At 44.7% G+C, this 21,347-nt stretch overlaps 3 protein-coding genes across 4 annotated transcripts; all 3 read right to left on the bottom strand.

Moving 5' to 3' along the window:
- Positions 1–7,946: 7,946 nt before the first annotated feature.
- LOC123043500 (arogenate dehydratase 2) lies at positions 7,947–10,733 on the bottom strand. Of its 2 annotated transcripts, none has more exons than XM_044465967.1 (11): positions 10,413–10,733; positions 10,261–10,325; positions 10,060–10,152; positions 9,568–9,768; positions 9,365–9,476; positions 9,171–9,256; positions 9,012–9,089; positions 8,827–8,916; positions 8,658–8,722; positions 8,458–8,539; positions 7,947–8,376 (listed from the first exon to the last, which is right to left on the bottom strand). In XM_044465967.1, the coding sequence occupies exons 1-11, from the start codon at positions 10,636–10,638 to the stop codon at positions 8,314–8,316; spliced, it is 1,161 nt and encodes a 386-aa protein (XP_044321902.1). In that variant the 5' UTR covers positions 10,639–10,733; the 3' UTR covers positions 7,947–8,313. The 2 variants fall into 2 exon arrangements, with proteins under 2 accessions (XP_044321902.1, XP_044321903.1); XM_044465968.1 differs by having other exon boundaries at positions 9,171–9,266; positions 9,393–9,476; positions 10,413–10,728.
- Positions 10,734–11,142: 409 nt separating this feature from the next.
- On the bottom strand, positions 11,143–15,050 carry LOC123043501 (L-ascorbate peroxidase 2, cytosolic). The gene is made up of 9 exons (XM_044465969.1): positions 14,804–15,050; positions 14,545–14,719; positions 14,380–14,445; positions 12,865–12,913; positions 12,144–12,229; positions 11,966–12,045; positions 11,736–11,838; positions 11,563–11,621; positions 11,143–11,452 (listed from the first exon to the last, which is right to left on the bottom strand). Exons 1-9 carry the CDS (start codon positions 14,923–14,925, stop codon positions 11,428–11,430), a joined length of 765 nt encoding a protein of 254 aa, XP_044321904.1. The 5' UTR covers positions 14,926–15,050; the 3' UTR covers positions 11,143–11,427.
- A 764-nt stretch (positions 15,051–15,814) lies between these two features.
- Positions 15,815–20,870, bottom strand: LOC123043498 (protein RETARDED ROOT GROWTH-LIKE). The gene is made up of 7 exons (XM_044465966.1): positions 20,347–20,870; positions 20,148–20,259; positions 18,850–19,012; positions 18,096–18,244; positions 17,872–18,023; positions 16,216–16,330; positions 15,815–16,143 (listed from the first exon to the last, which is right to left on the bottom strand). Exons 1-7 carry the CDS (start codon positions 20,763–20,765, stop codon positions 16,015–16,017), a joined length of 1,239 nt encoding a protein of 412 aa, XP_044321901.1. The 5' UTR covers positions 20,766–20,870; the 3' UTR covers positions 15,815–16,014.
- Between the last annotated feature and the right edge of the window lie 477 nt (positions 20,871–21,347).

Here is a 21,347-nt window from a genome sequence, read left to right as displayed (position 1 = left end):
TTTCTTCATGTCAAATACATATTCCTTCGACTATGAGATTATGCAACTCCCAGATACTGGATGAATGCCTTGTGTGCTATCAAACGTCACAATGTAACTGGGTGATTATAAAGATGCTCTACATGTATCTCCGAAGGTGTTTGTTGAGTTGGCATAGATCGAGATTAGGATTTGTCACTCCGAGTATCGGAGAGGCATCTCTGGGCCGGTAATACACATCACAAGCTTGCAAGAAAACGACTAAGGAGTTATTCACGAGGTGATGTATTACGGAACGAGTAAAGAGACTTGCCGATAACGAGATTGAACTCGGTATGAAGATGCCGATGATAGTATCTTGGGCAAGTAACGTACCGATGGACAAAGGGAATTATGTATGTTGTCATAACGGTTCGACCGATAAAGATCTTCGTAGAATATGTAGGAGCCAATATGAGAATCCAGGTTCCGCTATTGGCTATTGACCGGAGAGGTGTCTCGGTCATGTCTACATAGTTCTTGAACCTGTAGGGTCCGCACACTTAACGCTCGATGATGATATAGTATTATATGAGTTATGTGATTTGGTGACCGAATGTTGTTCGGAGTCCCGGATGAGATCACGGACATGGCGAGGAGTCTCAAAATAGTCGAGAGGTAAAGATTTATATAATAGGATGATGGTATTCGGACACCGAAAGTGTTCCGGAGGGTACCGGGTACTTATCGGGTCACCGGAAAGGAGTTTCGGGCATCCCAGGCAAAGATATGGGCCTCATGGGCCAGGAGAGGGAACACACCATCCCACAAGGGGCTGGTGCGCCCCCTATAGAGGTTGTCCTATGAGGAGGAGAAGGAAAGAGGGGAAGGAAAGGAAAGCATGGAGTAGGACTCACCCTTCCTTCCCTCTGCCCCTCTCTTTCCTTCCCCTTCTTCATATAAGGAAAGGGGGGCGCATGGCAAGGCAGCAGCCCTAGGGCTGCCGCCAGGTCTCTTGGGGCGCCCTAGGGGCTGCCTCCTCCCCTCCCACCTATATATATATGTGGAGAGGGGGTGCCACACAAGGACACAACATTTTCTTAGCCGTGTGCGGCGCCCCCGTCCACCGTTTACTCCTCCGGTCATATCTTCATAGTGCTTAGGAGAAGCCCTGTGGATATCACATCATCATCACCGTCACCATGCCGTCGTGCTTTCGGAACTCATCTACTAGTTCGCCCGTCTTGCTGGATCAAGAAGGTGAGGACATCACCGAGCTAAACGTGTGCAGAACACGGAGGTGTCGTGCGTTCGGTACTAGATCGGTTGGAGCACGAAGAAAGTTCGACTACATCAACCGCATTGTGAATCGCTTCCGCTTAAGTTCTACGAGGGTGCGTAGACACACTCTCCCCTTTCGTTGCTATACATCTTCTAGATAGATTTTGCATGGGTGTAGAATTTTTTTGAAATTGCATGCTTAGTTTCCCAACAACCCGAGCTCCAAAGCATTTTTTTCATTGCCATAATGTTTAAAAACCTTACAATGTTACTCTTTTTTAGTGCATCTTACAATGCTACTCCCTCTGTTCGGAATTATTTGTCTCGGAAATGGATGTATCTAGAACTAAAATATGTCTAGATATATTCATTTCTGCGACAAGTAATTCTGAACGGAGGGAGTACCTATTTGTACAAAATTTGGTAGCATCCTACGAAGGGCCCGGTTCCAGGCATAGTGGGCCATAAGTTGGCCTAGTTAATGCAAATCCTAATAGAAAAACCTTTGGATAAATAAAATAGACAATTCAAAAGGTCACTTTAGTCTGAATCACTAATTAAGGAGCACTCTTTGCAAATGTCACTCCCATCTCCCAGTGTGCCACTTGTTGCAACCTGCGAGTTTTCTCTTTTTTTGTAGATCCGTTTATTCAAAACGTTTTATCTCTTAAACCGCGCGTCCAAGTCTCGAACCGTTCTCACCGTTGGATTCCTCGCATCGAGATCTTCAAAACTAGATCTCATATCGATAGGTTTTGACGAACTTTTTTCGTGGAAAAAATAGGACAGAACTGAACCAGGAGCACACATTTTTTCCTTTCTGAAAGAGGCACGACCTTACCTCTCGCGAAAGTAAACCTATGCATCTCATGGAATAAAAAAGGAAAATTTGTTTTCTTTACCCGTTTCCGAGAGGCACGGCCATGCCTCTCGTGGAAGCAAACCAGCGCCTCTCGCGCAAGGAAAAAACATTTTTTTTTCGTGTTCGAGAGGCACGATCGCCCCTCTCACGTAAGCAAATCTGTGCCTCTCGTCAAAGAAAGAAAAAAGAAAACATGTTTTGTTTCGTTTTCGAGAGGCACAGACGTGCCTCTGCGAAAGAAAACTCGTGTCTCTCGTGGAAGCAAACCCGCGCCTCTCGCGGAAGGAAAAAATACCTTTTTTTTGTTTCTGAGAGGCACGGTTGTGCCTCTCGTGGAAGAAAAAAGAAGAAAAAAAATTTCATTTTCAAGAGACACGACCGTGCCTCTCACGGAAGCAAACCCGTGCCTCTCGCGAAAGGAAAAAACTTTTCGTTTTTTAGAGGCATGGTCGTGCCTCCCGTGAAAGCAAACCCGTGCCTCTCAGGGAGGGGAAAAAGGCCCGCTTTTCACGCAAAATATTTTTAATTTTTTCCCCAAAAGCTAAAAAAGACAGGTGGAAAACCAAAAAGTAAAAAAAAACAAAAAAATCATCTAAAAAGCCGAAATCGCATGCGAAAAAATAAATAAAGGAAGCACTCAGAGCATTAAACGTGACGGCGGCTGAGAGCTCAGCCCACCCCAAGTGATGCATGACCTCCAAAAATCCACTCTGACAATGGCCATGACCAACCTGGCGCTCCACCACTAAGAGCACTATTAGGAAAATGGCTATAGATAAAATGGACACTAATAGCGCATCAGACATGTGGTGCGCCACTACTATATACTAATATGGCGCACCACGTCCACGGTGCATCATTAGTAACAATTTTTTTTCAAAACTAGTAATGGCGCACCACATCCACGGTGCGCCATTAGTAAAAAAATCAAAAAAAAATTCAATTTTTTTTTCAAAACTAGTAATGGCGCACCAGGGGATAGTGTGACATTACTAGTTAAACTAGTAATGGCGCACCACATCCACGGTGCGCCACTAGTAATTTGTTTTCAATTTTTTTTTATTTTTTTTAAAACTAGTAATGACGCACCGTGGGAGTGGTGCACCATTACTAGTTGAACTAGTAATGGCGCACCACTCCCACGGTGCACCATTACTAACTTGGCCCAAAAATTTCCCCGAATGCACTCCCCTGGACCGCCTTTTCAGTTTTTAGAAAAATAAAAGAAAATGATGAAATTGTCAAAAAAATAAAAGAAAATAAGTTTCCCATGTGATATGTGGTCTAGTTGTTGGGAAAATTTACAAATATGAGTTTCGACTTTATTTGCAAAATCTCTCTGGAATTTGTAAAATGGGCATAACTTTTGCATACGAACTCGGATTGAAAAGTTTTTTATATGAAAAATCATCTACTCGGAAAGTTACCTCCGTATTTAACTGGGGAACCTCATTAAACATTTTCAAAATCCTCAAAAAACCTAACAGAAAAAAGTTACAGGGCTTTCAAGATCTAGAGTCAAAAAAATTCAAACTTACTAGTGGCGCACCGGGTGCGCCACTAGTAACAGAAAAAATAATTGGTTTCGAAATTTTTTTGGATTTTTTTTCCAAAAAATGATACGTAATATGACCGGGAAGTTTGAAATATTTTTCAAAATTTCATCATATTCATGAACATGAACAAAGTCCTAGACATCAACAAGGTTTAATAGGATAGATATGATAGATATATCAACAAGTGCATGTTAAGTGAGGTGATGTTGGGGTTGAATAGAACTGCGAAGTTAAGCATGCTCGAGCTGGAGTAGTGTGAGGATGGGTGACCTTCCGGGAAGTTTGACCACTTAGTGCGATTTGACTTGAGATTAAGCATATTGACCCGAGATTAAGAAAAAACGGAAAAAAAAATTGAAAAAATTTGAAAAAAAAAACTGAAAAAATTTGAAAAAAAAATGTTACTAATGGCGCACTTCTATGTGGTGCGCCATTACTAAGTCAGATAGTAATGGCGCACTGTGGGCTATACTAATGGCGCACGCACTGCCTGGTGCGCCATTAGTATCTGGTATACTAATGGCGCATCTGTGGTGCGCCATTAGTAAAAAATTCTAATGGCATGGTGCTAGTGGCGCACCTGTAATGCGCCATTAGTAGGCAAAACAGATGCCCCACTAGCAGGCCTTTTCCTAGTAGTGGAGAGAGCTCATGAATAGTAGTTGAAAACATGAAAAGAATATGGAACAAAAGAAGGCAAATTCAGCCGTGAATAGTAGTTGAAAGTAAAATTCACAGTAGAAATTGAATCGGTAGCTGGATTATCTCTTCTCTTTTTGTTTGTTTCCCAGTCACTGGATAGAACTTATAGGTGGAATTTTACATTTTGGAAGGTACATCTTGTGCCAATATATGTCTTTTTTTAACTTTGTGCCAATATATGTTTTGAAGTAGCTTTTCACAATTTTCTGACTGCTTCCATGGCTTAGGGCATGGCCAATGCATAGTCTCAGGGTGATGCCTCGTAGGTCATGTAGGACCGGATGTCAGTAAAAGTAGGTTTGGATGAGAAGCGGGATCCTCTGCAGGAGGCATGTGCTTGGTGAGAAAAACTATGGTTTTGTGCATAAAGCTGAAAAAGTTGAAGTGAAGAGTAGAGATGTATGTGTAGTGATAGTCTCTTTTCTTTTTCTTGATGAGCCCCACTAGTGATAGCTTTCAATGGAGAGATAAGCAAATCAATGTAGAAGAGTTAACCTACTTTTTTTCATAAGGCATCTGTATTCATATTGCCACCATTGTACATGCCCTTATGAATAAGGCTATCAGCTGGCGTCACGACAATTGACACGGCGTTGACATCGTAGTCCGGACCACATATGATATTATCTCTCCGATACAAAGTGCCTTTGTACCTGGTCGTCTTATTACAGATAACATCTTGTTGGCTTATGAAAGCATTCATACAATAAAAAATAAAAAGAAAGGCAAGTGGGGATATTGCGCAGTTAAACTTGATATGCACAAAGCCAGTGATCGGGCTGAATGGAATTTCTTGCGCAAAATGATGCTACGTTTTGGCTTTCACGTGGAGTTTGTCAATCTGTTGATGGCCTGTGTTTAGTCAGTTAAATATATGATCAGATTTAATAATCAAGAGATGGATTCTTTTATTCCTGGAAGGGGACTCCGGCAGGGGACTCATTATCTCCATATTTGTTCTTGATTTGCGCAGAAGGGCTTTCTAGTCTTCTGGCTCATAGAGAGGAAGTTCGTGGCATTGAAGGTGTCAGGGTTTGCAGAAATGCACCATCAGTTTCGCACTTACTTTTTATTGATGATTCCCTTATCCTTATGAAAGCTAATATGATTAATGCAACCTCATTGAGACAGGTCCTAGATCAATATTGTGCACGTTTTGGTCAATTGGTGAGTGAAGCAAAGTGTAGCATTTATTTCAGCCCCAATGTAAGGGTGGAGACAAAGGCTGAAATATGTACAGAGCTAAATATAATGTCTGGAGCTCTCTCAGATAAATATCTTGGACTGCCAGTCATGGTGGGCATGGACAGGAGTGATAGCTTTTTTTTTAGGAAAAAGAGTAAAATTACATTACTCTTGAGCCAACCAAACAGTCGGTAGCTAGCACTGCTCTCAGGTCATCCGGGACGTTATCCATCCATTGCGTGTCCCCTTTACTTCTAGCTCGGACTGCGAGACAGTGCGCCAGCTTGTTTTGCTTTTGATTTGTGTATCTCACCTGAGCTCCTTGGAATTTCTTTAGCTCCTCTTTGATGTCATGAAGCACCGAAAAGCAGGCAGAGCGGTTACAAGAATCAGGCTGTAGTTCCTTCGTCAGAAAAGAGCAGTCAGTCTTAGACAGGAGTGATAGCTTTATTCACCTCCTGGAGAGAATTATAGTGCGGCTGAAAAGTTGGAAAGAAAAGTTTCTATCTATGGGAGGAAAGGAAATTTTACTAAAGGCAGTAATACAGTCCATTCCAGTCTTTGCTATGTTTGTCTTTAATATACCGAAAAAATTGTGCGAAGAAATGACCGGTGCCATGTCTGAATTCTGGTGGGGTGATACAGAGGACTAAAAACACATGCACTAGATGGCATGGTGGAGAATATGCATTCCAAAAAAGGATGGAGGTATGGGCTTTCGCGATTTGCATTCTTTCAATTTGGCTATGTTAGCACAACAATCATGGAGACTGATTTCAAACCCAGACTCTCTATGCGCTAGAGTTCTTAAAGCCAAATACTATCCTAATTGTAACTTGCTGAAGGCGGGCCCGAAGAAGGGTTTGCCGTGTACTTGGCAAAGTATAGTGGCAGGCCTGTGTACTTTTCGCAGAGGGCACATCTGGAGAGTGGGCTCGGGGGAGATGATTAACATCTGGGAGGACCACTGGATCCCAGAAAGTATAAATCGCATGATACAGACTCCCAGTGGACAAATCTTACTGCAGAATGTTAATGTCATCATTGATCTGATGACCGGATGAGTGGCTAATTCGGGATATTTTTTTATCCAATAGATGTAGACAGTGGTAAAGCTGCTGCCTTGTGACCATGAGGTCATGGGTTCAAGTCTTGGAAACAGCCTCTTACAGAAATGTAGGGAAAGGCTGCGTACTATAGACCCAAAGTGGTCGGACCCTTCCCTGGACCCTGCGCAAGCGGGAGCTACATGCACCAGGTTGCCTTTAGATGTAGACAGAATTATGCAGATTCCTCTAAATGAACACCAAATGGAGGATTTTGTGGCATGGAACTATACCAAACCTTACTTGTTTTCTGTTCGGTCTGCCTATTATATTGAATGGGATCATTCACACCGCCTCATGTTGACATGAGCAGATGGGCAAGGGACATCAAGCGGGAATCCAGTTTGGGAAATTTTATGGAAATTGAGAGTACCGAGTAAAGTGAAAATATTTGCATGGAAGGCCTTGCATGGGATACTACCTGGATTGTCAATACTAGCGAAGAGGCACATCCCTACTTGGGCTCAATGCCCGGTTTGCTCAAGGGGTCCAGAAGACATTAAGCCTATGGTGTTCACATGTTATCGAGCTAAACAAGTATGGCACTCTCTTGGCATTCTGGACATAATTGAGGAAGCGGCAAGATTGGATAGGTCCGGATCGGTTGCGCTGGAAGATATCTTGCGTCGACCAAACAATAAATCTCCAGTGCCTGGTCATGTTGTGCTGAAGGAATTAATTGTGACTGGATCCTGGTATATATTATGTAGCATCACCAACTCCGTCAGCATTCAGAATTCAGGCTTTAACAAGTAGTTTTGGTGCTGCAAGTCACAAAGCTATCCCACATGACATAAGTTGGTGCAAGCCCCCGAAGAACATGTATAATCTGAATGTAGATGCATCTTTCTTGGGAGATGGAACGGGAGGTGCAGGAGCTGTAATCCGTAACGATCTTGGAGAAGCGATTGCGGGCTCTTGTACACCTCTTAGTCACTTGTTTAACGCTTCTACGGCGGAAGCAAATGCCAAGCTTGTGGGGAAAATTGGATGTACTCCAGTAATTATGGAATCAGACTCTCTTGAGTTAGTAATTATGGAATCAGCGATCCTTGCAGAATGTTTTCAGATTGCACAATGTATTGGTACAATCTCTTTGAGCATTGTAAACGGGAAGCAAACATGGCGGTTGGTGGCGCACAATTTAGCTAGACACGCAGTTAGCACAAATTCTTCTGTTTTTTGGACTGATAATCCTCCTATCTTTAGTGTTTCAGATGTCATAAACGATGTAACTATGTTCAAAATTTAATAAAGCTCAACAACAAAAAAACTTTGCAAATAACACACGCATTATAGGCTTATAGAAACCTCAAACATAAACATCACACTTGATGCTTGAGACTTTAAACTATCACCATCACTATTCAAGACACACAAGCCGACCAACACTTCTCCAACAAGCACTCCTATAATAATAAAAGCCCATCATTTCGCGAGCTCTCGGGCAAAAGAGATACATATGTCGAGAGTTCTCTCTCACATTCACAGGAAAATAAAGAATATCTGGAGAACTACTGTCCCTGTGGAAAGAACAGAGAAGCCCCCAGGAAGATTTACTGAATCGTGGAGTTCAAAACTGCCAGGTGAAAAAATTGCTTCTATTCCAGAGCCAAATACCGACTATCAAGGGATGATTTGTGTTTGCTCAGGTGCCCGACACTCATGCTTCGGTGACATCGGTAGGATAGCTCCCAAGAACTCTTAGGAAGGTGGCGAACTCTTGCTGCAAAAACAAAAACAGACACGAAATAAGACACCGCTTGCTCACTTAACCACCAGACCATACCGACCAATGAAACCACACCTTTAAGTTACTCAGAGCATTTTGTGCATTCGGATCAGCCATTGATGCCTCGAAATCCACATAGAAAAGGTAGTCGAAGTGCCTGGCACAATATTTTGAGAAATGTTATCATATACTCCGTGCAGCTCAACAATATAGTTTCCGTGCAGCTCAACCTGTGCGCTGTTAAATGAAACTCAAATGAATAAACTTGTTCTTACTTCAGCGGCGTGGAGTTATCATCAGCTACACGTAGAGGCCTTTTCTTGTGTGGACGGCTTTCCATCTGCAGACCATACAAAAAAGGATGCAGCACCGATCAGTTCTGCTTCAAACCCGCATGAGTGTTGACGAAAGACTAAGAGCATGATGTTGCTGAAGATACAATACCTTGGTGAGGTTAATTTTCCTCAGAGCAAATACTGCAAGCGCCTTGAAGAGTTGTCCAGGTCCTTCTTCCAAAGAGAACACTATGCTAGTCTGGAGACCATACAATTTGTAGAGCAACATTTCATTAGCATTTACCAGGAAAGGGGGAACAAAGAAATTGCAGGAAGAAAACGTGCAACACATACCTTGAATGGCTTATCAGTGCGAGGAATGATGGGTTCCCGAGCCAGCATCATGAAACGGGTTACATTATCTGCGTCATCCTATATAAAGAGGTGAGCTACTGTTCCCATGAATAAAAACAAAAGATGATCTCTTACAGGTTTAGAATGAACTAGTTATACCTGGATATTTTCTGCAAGAATATCCAGTCCATAAAGTTGAGCAGACAATGAACTGGCAACGGCAGCAGTGTCTTGGAGATTTTCTTCTGCAATTTGCTAAAAGGCGCATATTACTGATTAGTGACAACAGAATTAACTTGATGTTTGAAACTACTGCTAACAAAGACAAAGAAGTGAAGAGCAATTTCGCGAACCAAACAATGCCATCAAACAGCATCCTACCTTGGCTGCACCGGCTGTATCATCAACAGCTTCTCTATGTTCAATTCCCAGCTGCGTCAGTGTTTGCTCACACTGCGCAAGAGCCTGAAAAACAATTATAAGAAAGGAACAGCTAGCATTTAAACAGGTGAATCAAACAGGGTTGGGGATGAGCTGATAAAACGGTCCAACTCACCTGAGGATGGCTCATGGCACTCCGCAGGTTCTCAATCTTGACGCCACGGTTGGCGAGCAGGCAATGACGAACCGCCAGCCGCACCTCGCCCACAATGTGCAGCCGATGGCGAAGCAGGAGGTCGTAGTTGCGATGTATGCTGCCGCCCAAGGAATTCTCCAGCGGCAACACCGCGCGGTCAGCCGCCCACTTCTCAACGGCCTGTTAGACGGACACAAGATCATATCACTACCTGACGGTCGATGCCTGGCAGATCAACTAGGGGTGTTCAGATCAAAACCAGCTCGCCGAAACCGTGCACAAAACCTGTTGCTGGTTCCTATGGTGATAATCGGTGCTAATTTAGACAAGATATCAATCGGTGCATACTGTGATGGTTTCTGCACTGCAATATACTACTAGTACGACACATGTCCCGAAACTGTGGCATGGATTGGAGAGGATCAGGGGGCAGTGGAGTGGATTGATGGATGGATGGCGGAGGGATGGTACCTGGAAGGCGGTCTCGAAGTACTCGCAGGGCACGGTCTCGCAGCTCGGGTAGGCCTTCCTGGCGGCGGCCTCGCTGTAGGCGCCCGGGCAGCCCTGAGATTGGTCGGTCAGAGTGGCGTTGCATCGCATCGTCGTCAGAATCATTCAGCGCCGTCAGTGTTTTCTCGGAAGAAGAAGAAGAGAGGAGGAGAGGAAACGGACCTGGTATGCGACCCTGAGGCCCTCCCCGCTGGCCTCCCCCATCAGATCCGCGCTCGTCAGCGGCCCTGCATTCAGAAACGAGCACGCTTATATACTTATATGCATACAGAAGCGCAGCGAGCAACGAAGACAAACAACCATCCCGGCCATACGAGGCAGCGCGATGGCGGAGTCGCGGGGGAAGGGCACGGGCACGGGCACGCCGGCGGGCCCGTCGGCGTCGTCGCCGTCGCCCTGCTGCGGGGAGGAGGAGGCGGAGACCGCGGAGCGGCGGGGGCGGACGGAGACGGCGTGGAAGGGCAGCCGCCGCGGACGCGCCCCCGCGGCGGGGTGGTGGGTTGGTGCGGGGATCCGGAGCGAGGAGGAGGCGGCGGCCATGGTGGTATGGTGGTGGTGGATTGGTGGACCGAGTTGCGGAGGTTGGTGACGGCGGGCGGAGGCTTGTTAAACTTATAAACGAGGGGGCCGGAGTGGAGGGAGGGAGTTGGTTTTCCGGCCCTTCCCATTGGTTGGTGTTTGGTGATTCGGCAATCATTAATTCCATTTTTTGCAGCTCCATATGAATGCAAGATCAGCAAAAGATATTTGCGAGTTATGAGTATATTTAGCTGGAGTAAGGGGGTACGTATGCACTACTACCGGCTATTGCCTTGCCTGCCACGATGCACGGCCGAAACAGAGTTTTTCGCATCAAATGCAAACAGCCCACAGCAAACGATGACACATAATGCATCAGTTTTGCTGAGTCTCGGTCGACTAAACTTGCTTATGCCTCGATCGATGCTATATTCTTTTGATCTTGCGTGGAGATCAAAAGAATAAACACAGAACTAGCCACGACAAGCTGGTAAAATAAACACTGAGATAAGCTCCACGGCCAAATGAGGGCAACCAAATTTTCATTTCGTCCTCGACAGGGAATACCAATTCAACCGGAAAGGAACTACATAACACTTAGCAGTTCATACTACAAGCACGCCCATCACAAGACACGAGGCGTCCAAAGCAAAACAATGCAACACCCCATCGACCGACCCATCTAATCCAAGTCGAGACAAATTAACACATGACATGGCCGCAGCAGGCCAACACATCCTTATTGCTCTTCTTCTTCTTCATGATCTTCTTCTTCTTCATTACCACCGACCTTCAGGCGCCGAGCTTGAATCAGCAGCAGCCCGCCTCGCCAAATCTGAAAAACATTCGACACACATGGATTTACTCTCCTAGGATGTTTGCACAAGCAAAGTCATCATTGCAATAGTGCATATCAAGGGCACCGATGATACTCGCATCACTTACCCCAATTCGGAGAGCTTGAGGTGTGCCTCAGCGTAGTCAGCAAAGAACGCATCCTCATCCTGCAAAACCAATCGACATCCAGCGGCTCAGATCTCACACTACATTGCTAGGGTATGGTAGCCAAAGATGAACTCTCTAAGAAACCAATAGGCTACTAAGGATCAGAGGGGTACCGCAGCATATTTGTCCACAAGTGGGCGGAAGGCCGGGTCGGTCAGGAGGGTCTTGTCGGTCGGCAACTGAAGAAGGCCTTCCTTCTCTCCACTCAGGAGCTCACTGTCAGGAGATGGAAATTTTGGTTTGAGAAAACAAGGAACAGCATGAGCAGCCAAAATAAATAAAACATAAAAATATGGCTCTTTTGCAGACGCTCTCATAAAGCATATATCAATATATCACATACGTGAAGTAAGAGTTGTCGAAGATCAAAGGATTGGCGGTCCATGCTCCCTCAAAGCCGGATCTCTCCTTGTGGCATCTTCCCTGCATCAGACAATTAAAGCTGTCTAAGCACAACCTTTCAATCAAGCCTATAAACAAGCATGGTCACTCAAAACGGATAATTAAGCAGTTGGACTAACCAGGGTGTGACCACCAGAAAGAGCAACAATGTCCTGGTCACTCAAACCCATCTGAGTGGAAAACACCTGCCTGAGGTGGTCAGAGCCTGATACAACAGTAAGTTCACCATGTCAGCCAGGTAAAATTAAATCCACCAATGCACCCACCATAAAATTAACAGGATAAAATATAGTCAAGCATGCTCCGTTTAACACTGACTGTAGAAGGTGAGCAAATAAGGGCATGGTCCAGCATTGAGAAGGTGCATTGCATAGGCTGGGACATATCCAATCTTTGAGAAGCGTGCAAGTTATGGAATTCAGTTTGTAATATAGAAAAATCTACTCCCTCCGTTCCTAAATATAAGTCTTTGTAGAGATTTCACTATGGACTACATACAAAGCAAATGGATGAATCTACATTCTAAAATGCATCTACATACATCCGTATGTGGTTCATAGTGGAATCTCTCCAAAGACTTATATTTAGGAACAGAGGGAGTAATAATTATTAATCAAAGTTAATTGTGTTTTCTCATGAAACTATGCCCACTACAACATGGTTAATAACTGCCACTTGATACCACTATGAATAGCTAAATGCCTGAATGATGATATGCCAACACATTCTATGGGCATTCTATCACATAACTGGTGCCAAAAATAGCAACACAATCAGCAATGTTTATCAGTATAGAAGTTCTGTAGTTGTGTTGATATAGAAGATGTTGCACTATAGTACCTTGGGTGGCATCAGGAAGACGGCCTTCTGGAGGAGGCTCGGGCTTGTCCTGCAACAAAACAGTCAACCCATTATAAGCATCCACAACAAACAGTGTGCAATACACACAAATACAGGTAAAGGAAACCACAGTTTGTCAGTTAGTTCCATGCACACAGATTTTAGACAGCACTATAAGAATACAAGGACATGGATGCTCTAACTAAACCACACACTAATAGTATAGGAAGTATAAACATTCATGTAGATACCCTGTTAAATATTATTCCCAATCAGTTATCCCATATAGATAGAAAAGTAAACAAGGAACACATAGTTCGACCAAGGATATGAAGATACCCTGTTAAATACTACCTCCGTCTAGGTGAATAAGTCATTCGCGTAGTTCTAGGTCATCGATTTGAGGAATTAAATATGTGTTCTATGTCATGAAAAGTATATCACTAGATTTCTACAAGGATGTAGTTTCTAAATATATATTTTTTGTCACATATAATATATATTTGAATAGTTAAATCGTCAACCTAGAACTACGCGAATGACTTATTCACCAAAACGGAGGTAGTAATAAAGATCAAGTGGGCAAGTTCGACAATCTCATTTGTTCAATGTTGTTTTATAAGTGGATAACTGTGCAAAGCATCTAGATTCTAGACATATGCATACAATGTTGCCTAAGAAACAATATGCATGGAATGTAATCATCAGCAAATGTGACACAGACTATCTCCCAGTCTAATATTATCTACCGACATTTACCTAAAGCTTGAGACCTCTGTGGGAAAATGTATACATAGGTACGTAGCTGCTGTCTGCTAGGACGTGTAGTTGTGCATATCATACAAAATCATACCAACACATGCTCTTCAGAACATTGGATAACAACAGTTGTTAAAGTTTGGTAATCAGTAACCTTAATTGAGTACAGGCAAGGTGTTTATTTGAGCTAACATCCAAAAATTGAGTAGAACCAGAAGGCTAAAATAAAACAAAGTGACATGGGTAGAACCTAGTATTAGATTAATTAGCTTCATAACCCTCTTAATCTACCATGGTCACACCAATGCAGCAACCCCACACATCAGATTCAATCATCACTACTGGACCAAGACAACGTTTCCCCTGAACTCTCATTAGCACACCAACACATGGACTAGAATTTTATGGAATACCATGTCATTTCATTTTCATAGTTATGGCTATAGAAAATCAGAATCAACCATTGAATGGAACAAAAATGTATCCATCACAGCAATAAACAAGCCCGATATATCACCAAATCGCCATTCTATAAACAATTTTCTCTGGATCAACTATTGCAACCACCCAACTAAACAATACCGCATCTGTCGTCACTGAAGTCAATAATACACGTTGACAGGTCCACCAACCCGCACGAGGATAAGGTACAGAAATGGAGCATCATTTCAATAAGCGCAGGTAAACTAAACAAAACAGGGTTAAACCCTGGATAAATCTTATGGCCGGTTGGGGGAGAGCAGAAATGGTTCTCACCTGTCTCCCCGGGTGGAAGGGAACCTCAGGCCCGCCGGTGACCTCGACGGCGACGACTCCAGCGAGCTGCACCACCGCAGAAACGGCAAAATCAGATCAAATAGATTCGGGAGCACGGCGATCTGGGCGGGCGAGATCGGATCGGGGAGGGGAAGGGTGCGTCACCTGGTAGAAGTCGGCGTAGGAGAGGATGGGGAACTGCTCCTTGATGGGCTCGAGCAGCCTGACGGCGATGTCGAGGCCGGCGTTGGCGCCGTGCGCGAGCTCCGCGGGGCACTTCATGGTGCCGAAGGGGCCGCCGGTCTTGGTGGCCACGTCGAAGGTCCCGGCCGAGTGCCACCTGCGAGACGACGGATCAGATCAGATCGGCGCGAGACGAGGGAGGGGAGGGGAGGGGATCGGGCGGATCGCGGGGCGTCCTTACGCGAGGCGGAGCATGAGGGGCGCGCAGTTCTTCTCGGCGATGAGGCCGCGGAGCTTGCGCCTGGCCTTGGCGACGGCCGCGAGGTACTCGTCGCTGACCGTCGGGTAGCACTTGGCGGCCATGGCTGGAGCTCCCTCCCTCCGGCGGTGGTGGGCGGAAAATGTCAAACGCGTGCGCGTGTGGGTGTGTGGGGGGGAGGAGGAGCGGGGGTGAAGACGACGGAGGCCACTGGCCCTCTCGCGCTTATATACACCGGGCCGGAAGCTTCTGGTAGGGCGACCGGGGCCGCTGGATCTGGGGATCGTGCGGCCACGAGGGGCGGACGGGTCGCACGGGCGTGCTTGGGGACTGTGGGTGACGGTTCTGCCCTCGTGTGGCCGCCGGGCAGGAGGGCGTTTGGGTAATTTGGCGGTGTGAACACGGGAGATTCCGCCGGGGAGGGGCGCCAAGTGGTGGGCCAGGATTGGGCCGGCCACGTCGGTCGGTGAGTCCAGTCAGAGCGCTTCGCTATTTTTGCTAGGGGGAGGCGGGGAGGAGGGAGTGGACGACGACGAGCCAACGACAGGCCGGCGAGGCACGGCATGCATCTGGCTGCCCCCACTCGCCGTCCGGCCGGATTAATCAAGGGAGCAAATGGCTAATGGATATGATTTACTAGTGCTAATATAATGTTAGTGTATATTAGTATAATCAACTATTCCCCGCAAAAAAAAAACACAAACGATTCCCCGGCAGATTAGATCCATGGTATAGTTCCAAGCTCATTCCGATCCCAAAAAATAGTTCCGGTGGTTGTCAGAATGTGAACGTGGCTTATGCCCTGCACGCGCCCCGTCAAGCCAACATCACCCACTCAATCACACGCCTACCTTTCAAGCTTCAACCACGAAGGCGAACAGGACCCATCGCCATCGCGTGCTCGTCACGCGCCCCCCAGTTACTACCTCGGCCACACTCACTCGCTCATCCGCGTTTCACACTCCCGCTAGACAACAGCGGCAACACGACCTCTGAACAAAACAAGTGCGCTAAAGCTACGTGATCATGTCATGGTCCGAATCAAGAATTCTTTACAGGGGCTTCTACCGGTTGGGAGAAATGGAACGAAAAAACTCGCGGACAAAAACAGTGTGGTTCGTTCGTGGCTCTGACGATGGTCTCGCATTCTGGCTCACTCTCACCAACAACGTATTGGTTCTCTCGCCTTCGCTCTACATCTGCTCCTGGACAATGTTATACACAGATATCAAGATCTCCACGCTGATGAGGATGATGATGAGCCACTCCAGGAAGTCCGACTTCCTGTTCTGGAGGATCTCCTGGAGGAACCGGATGTTGTGCTGCAGCCAAAACAAAAAACTGTCAGAGATCTTCAGATAAGCCAACACGAAACCCATGCGCTGGCCCGTTACCTCAACAAATTTCAGCTTGAAGTCAAGGTTTCCGAATCTTTGGGTTAGCTCGTACTCGTCCCGGAGGAACTCCCAGATCTGCGCATAGTTTGCGTTCTTCCAAGCAATGTCTGACCTGGTGGAGCAGACAAAGTTATGTAAGTAAGCGTGCACCCCGCAAATATACAAGGGTATTCTGAGCTGGAAGGGGGAAAGCCCTTCAGCTTTTCACAATTTTGACTTTCAATGCGCAGATTTGCATATAGAGCAAACACACCATTTTTGGTGTTCAAGAAAAAAAAAGAGGGGATCTCAACACAACTGTACTTGCAGAGAGATAAGACCAACATAGTGTATAGAATTTCTCAACTTTTTATGATATGGACTTTGTCTACATACTTAAACAGTTGAAATGAAGAATGCCACAAAGTCAAACCAATTGAGAAAATGCAAAGCTGGCATAAAACTGAGCTGATAACCACAGTACTCCCTTTGTGAACTAATATAAGAGCGTTTAGATCGCTAAAACGCTAAAAACACACCTATTTCCATTCAGGAAATAAATACAATTTCTGCCATGATTCTGGCATTCCAAACGGCATTTGTTTACCAAAAAGGTAATATCAGACATTAATTCATGTAGCACTTGGACTGTAATATAATATGATTTAAATTTGACAATGACTATGCAACAAGCAGGTAAATGCGTGCAGATACACAACTGTAGAGTTCATTTTAGCGACATCGAATAGTTTTATTTAACTGGGGTGGGGGTGGGGGTGAAAAGGTGCAAGCCCTTGAAGTTCATAATTACAAGGCCAGCACCTGTTCAGCTTTTCACAATTTTATAAACATTCAGAAATTACAAGTGCAACACATGTTCTCACTTTTACAATTTTCAGATTTTTTTTTACTATGCATATTTGCATAAACAGCAAAACATATTTTTTGTTATACAAGAAAAAAAATCAGCACACCTGCACTTGCAGAGAAATAAGACTAATGGATATATAAAATATTTGAATTACCATGATGTCTCATTATACATTCATTGATGGGATCTAAAGTGATTATAAGCCACACACAAAAACACCAAAAAAGATACACCTATTTCCCAGTAGCCAACAAATACTATTTCCCATGATTTTCTGGCTTTCTGGCAAACGAGCTTTTTTAACAACAACAAAAAAATGCAGCCTGATTTGGACTGTACTATGAGACTTATACGTATTTGTCAATGATTATGCAACAATGCAAGTCCGATCGTAATACATCAGCTTTTTGACATCTCTCAGCATTACACATAACTTATAAACTAGAAACAAAAGCAAAATACTTGTCTCAGATATGATCGCATAAAGCAAAAGATATTGTGGACACGACTGACTAGTAGATGACAAGACAACAAATGTGAGGTGGCCAAAACACATGCAAGTAATTTGGGACGGAGCTATATTTAAGATGGGAAATAGAAGGAAAATTATCTAGCTTATTTACATTCCAGAGCTTGGAAAACTATTTGCCCTTTAAACAAAAAATGCAGTATATAAAAGATTAGTCTAACAGTCACATCCTAACACAAATTCAGGAACGGAAACCACACATTTTGGCATATAATCTAACAGTCGCATCATACTGAGTTTACATGCTTAGCTCTCAGTATGATGCTATTCTTACCTCTCAAAAAGTCCAAGCTTAAGAATGACATCTGCCAAGTTAGAGTTAGCCTTTCCAACCAACTGGAAAAGCTTTTTCCTCTCCATAGTGAAGGTACCAGTTTTTTCCATTCCACGGTTTATATCCGTGAACTCAGCAACCATTCCATCCACCTATCAGTGAAGATTTTTAAATAGATATTTCAAAGTTTCATAACCATATATATGAAAATAACGAGTACATACTTGCCGGATATAATAGTCAAGAGCAATACTCTGACCAAGGACACTTCCAATTGTCCGAATACCATCAATACTCAGGTCCTTCAGTATAATAAAATCAAGTCCACCCTCCATCCACTTCTCCATGGCAGGCCTCTCAACAACGGCGTAATCTACAGTTTAAGGTTTCAAGGTTGAATCCTCAGAAAATACTAACGATTAGATTACTACAACAGTAATCACAATGATACATACATAACATGCAGCTGGATTTATGTAGTTTTTTGGAATGCGGCTCGTACAGTATAGGCTATTTGCTCTTGCAAAAGATGAAATGAAAGGGCAAACCTCACCATTAATCAGCAATGAACATCCAACAAACTGTGAGACCATTTTATACAAGCTGTAAATTACAAGGTTAAAGGCTGGATAGATATCACAAAGTAGGACAAGATTTGTACAATTGCATTAGCAGTTTCGACTAAGAGTAAATGCCATAGTCATTATAAGAGTACAGTCTGCATGTGAAAAAAGAAAACAAAGATTGAGTATTACAGAAATAGCTAGTGGTCGTCTCTACGAAGGCAGCTTACAATTGCCAAAATTTTCTTGCCTGTTGTTGCTTAGTGGGGACTATTTAGAGCTTAGACTGTGTTTCTACGCGCGCCTGTTAATATTGTATCACCTTTTCACATTAACAGTTACCAGATAAAGACTCAGGAAGTATACTGTATCAAATCAGATAAGTACTCTTTTCTTATATTGAGAATGAGTTTACCATCTTTTCTCATCTCTGGCAGTAATCCTGAAGCATGCCTCTCGACAATTTTTAGGTATCCATCTGCTTCATGGTCAGAAACATTGAACAGCACGATGGACCCATATTGGAAAACTACCATGTAGTGGCAATGGCTCTCATCTATGACACCAGTCTTAAAACCCTGCAAAATAGCAGGTGACAAAGCCCATTTAGTCTCTATTAGACCCCTAGTAACACACTAAAGAATGATAAACATTACTATTCTAAAAAAGTGATGGCACAATCACAACATAACCGACTATGGAGCTATAATCAGCTTGCAACAGTTTTTCATGATCTGAAAAGAACAGAAAACAGTGAACTTGTGTTGAATATTGTATGAATAAACAAGACAGCAATCACAAGTCCTGAGAAGTATAAATGTGCCCTAGCAAAAATATGTACTGAGCAAAAGCATGACGAGAATCAAGCTATTAGACACCCATTGCAAGTCCAAATATATTCTAAATCATCTTGTCATGCCTAAAGAATCCCACTGTTTGTCCAAATAACTAGAGAACAAAAGGAGAGTTGTGAAGGCAGTTAATCCGTTACATGTTTTGCACTTAGCCAACCTGTAGGCTATATAGGTCAGAATAGTGTGGCTGTGGCTGTGTGTCACTGTGACAATGGCCAAAGACCACTAAATAAGTCATGTATCGAGCTTTTGTCTTGGAAAACTTAAATGAGGGTTGTAGCCTTGCCGAGAGCTCATTCTTTTGCTTTTCTGTGTGTAAAACTGATACTCCTGTAATCCAAGTTATCTCGATACAATGTGACTTGGCTTGAACAAAGGGCTGAGGGTAATCACCTTCCATGTAGGGTGTCGGGAAATGGGACTGGGAGATTTGTTTTGGCTTAACTACATTCCACATGATAAATGGCCACTGAATAAAGAGATCCTAGAAAAATAAAAGTGGAAGTGATTTCCCCCTCTATTCTTTTTACAGGTACTCCCTCCGTTCTAAAATAGATGACTCAATTTTATACTAAAGTTAGTACAAAGTTGAGTCATCTATTTTGGAACGGAGGGAGTACTTTTCAAGCGGTTAAGTAGCCTTTTGCAAATGGTGCCTATTAAAATCTTCAACCTTAGATAACAAATGTGGACTGACACACAGAATTTTGGTACAGGAAATACATTGTTTCTTAGGTTCAACAGACAAGACCACATAATGTTGGTCACATTGCGTATGAATCAAAAGGCTGTGGCGGAAATGGACCAGATAAACAGTAACCAAGTGATAAACAGGGATGTGAATAGGATTACCGCTCACCTCTGGGTCTCCCTTGACATCATAGTATCTGAGGACGACATAATTGGTGGCACGCGAAGTGGGCGGGATGACATTGAAGGAATTCTGCGACTGGAGGCTCTTGAGGTTGATGCTGCAAGAGATGACAATTGGCAAAGAGGGTGATGAGCCCCGAACCCCAATAACAATACGGAGGAGTGAGATATGCTAGGTAGGCGACCTGGTGCAGGGGAAGTAGGCCTTGACGGGGACGAGGCGGGCCTCGTCCTCCTGCGCGTACTCGAGCAGCTGCTCCTGGTAGTAGGCGTCGTCGTCGGAGCCGAGCTCCTCGGGCGGCGGCGGGAGGGGCGCGGGCGGGAGGCCGTCGTCGTCGTCGTTGCCGTTGCTGCCCTGGAGGTCCTTCCCCGGGGCCGACGGGGCCGGGGAGACGGAGGCGAAGGAGCGGAGGGGCGGCAGCGAGGCGCGGCGGTGGGGATGGGGAGCGAGGTGGCGCGTGCGGAGCAGGAGGAGGAGGGAGGGGGCGCGGGGCGGCGGAGGGGAGGCGCGGGCCAGGGTCTGGAACGACCGGGAGCGCGACGGCAGGGAGAGGAGCGGCCGGAGGAGGCGCTTCTCGAAGGTCCGGATCCTGGAGAGCTCCATGGGCAGCCCCTCTGCCCTAGGCGGAGGCGGCGGTGGGGGCGGCGGGGGACTGGTGGAGTGGAGGCGACGAGACGGGGAAGGAGGAGGAGGAGGACGAGGGTGGGGCAGAGGCCGCCATAGAATGGGGATTTTCTCTGAGTCTTGGGGCTCACGTTGGTGTGTGGCTGCCTGATGGGCCCTGTCGGCTGACTGGCTGTTACCCCGAAACGGGGATGAGATGGGCCGCAAAGAATTCAGAGCCTAGATGGGCTACAACAACCCTCACACGTTCCATCATAATTATTCCCCTCAATGATCTAAAAAAAAGTTCCCCTCAAAATAACTCAAAAAAATTTGTTCCCCTCAAAAAATACAAAATTGTTATTAACTGTTTCTCACAAAAAAAAAGAGTAGTACTATAATTGTTTACTCGTATAAGATCGGCCAAACAAACAATTACTCCCTTCGTCCCAAAACACTCTTATATTATGGGACGAAGGGTGTAAAATTCAATGATGAGCCTATTGCTCTATCATAATTTAATGAAAGAGAACACTCAAAAAGGATGGAAGAAGAAGTCCATTTTTTAACCTCAAATTTGCA

Source organism: Triticum aestivum, chromosome 2B (assembly GCF_018294505.1).
Source record: "Triticum aestivum cultivar Chinese Spring chromosome 2B, IWGSC CS RefSeq v2.1, whole genome shotgun sequence".
Taxonomy (NCBI): Eukaryota; Viridiplantae; Streptophyta; class Magnoliopsida; order Poales; family Poaceae; genus Triticum; species Triticum aestivum.
Note: the sequence above shows the minus strand (reverse complement) of the source record. Positions and strands in the feature narration are given on the sequence as shown.

Coding starts and splice junctions, on each gene's coding strand:
- LOC123043500 (XM_044465967.1), bottom strand. CDS start 10,638: ATGGCCGCCGCCTCCTCCTCGCTCCGGATCCCCGCACCAACCCACCAC. Junction 10,326..10,412: donor CTCCGCCATCGCGCTGCCTC/GTATGGCCGGGA, acceptor TTCTGAATGCAG/GGCCGCTGACGAGCGCGGAT. Junction 8,540..8,657: donor GATAACTCCACGCCGCTGAA/GTAAGAACAAGT, acceptor ATATTGTGCCAG/GCACTTCGACTACCTTTTCT.
- LOC123043501 (XM_044465969.1), bottom strand. CDS start 14,925: ATGGCCGCCAAGTGCTACCCGACGGTCAGCGACGAGTACCTCGCGGCC. Junction 11,839..11,965: donor TTCGACAACTCTTACTTCAC/GTATGTGATATA, acceptor ATCTCCTGACAG/TGAGCTCCTGAGTGGAGAGA. Junction 11,622..11,735: donor TTGTGGACAAATATGCTGCG/GTACCCCTCTGA, acceptor TTGGTTTTGCAG/GATGAGGATGCGTTCTTTGC.
- LOC123043498 (XM_044465966.1), bottom strand. CDS start 20,765: ATGGAGCTCTCCAGGATCCGGACCTTCGAGAAGCGCCTCCTCCGGCCG. Junction 19,013..20,147: donor ATGTCAAGGGAGACCCAGAG/GTGAGCGGTAAT, acceptor GCTATTTTGCAG/GGTTTTAAGACTGGTGTCAT. Junction 18,024..18,095: donor TTGACTATTATATCCGGCAA/GTATGTACTCGT, acceptor CTTCACTGATAG/GTGGATGGAATGGTTGCTGA.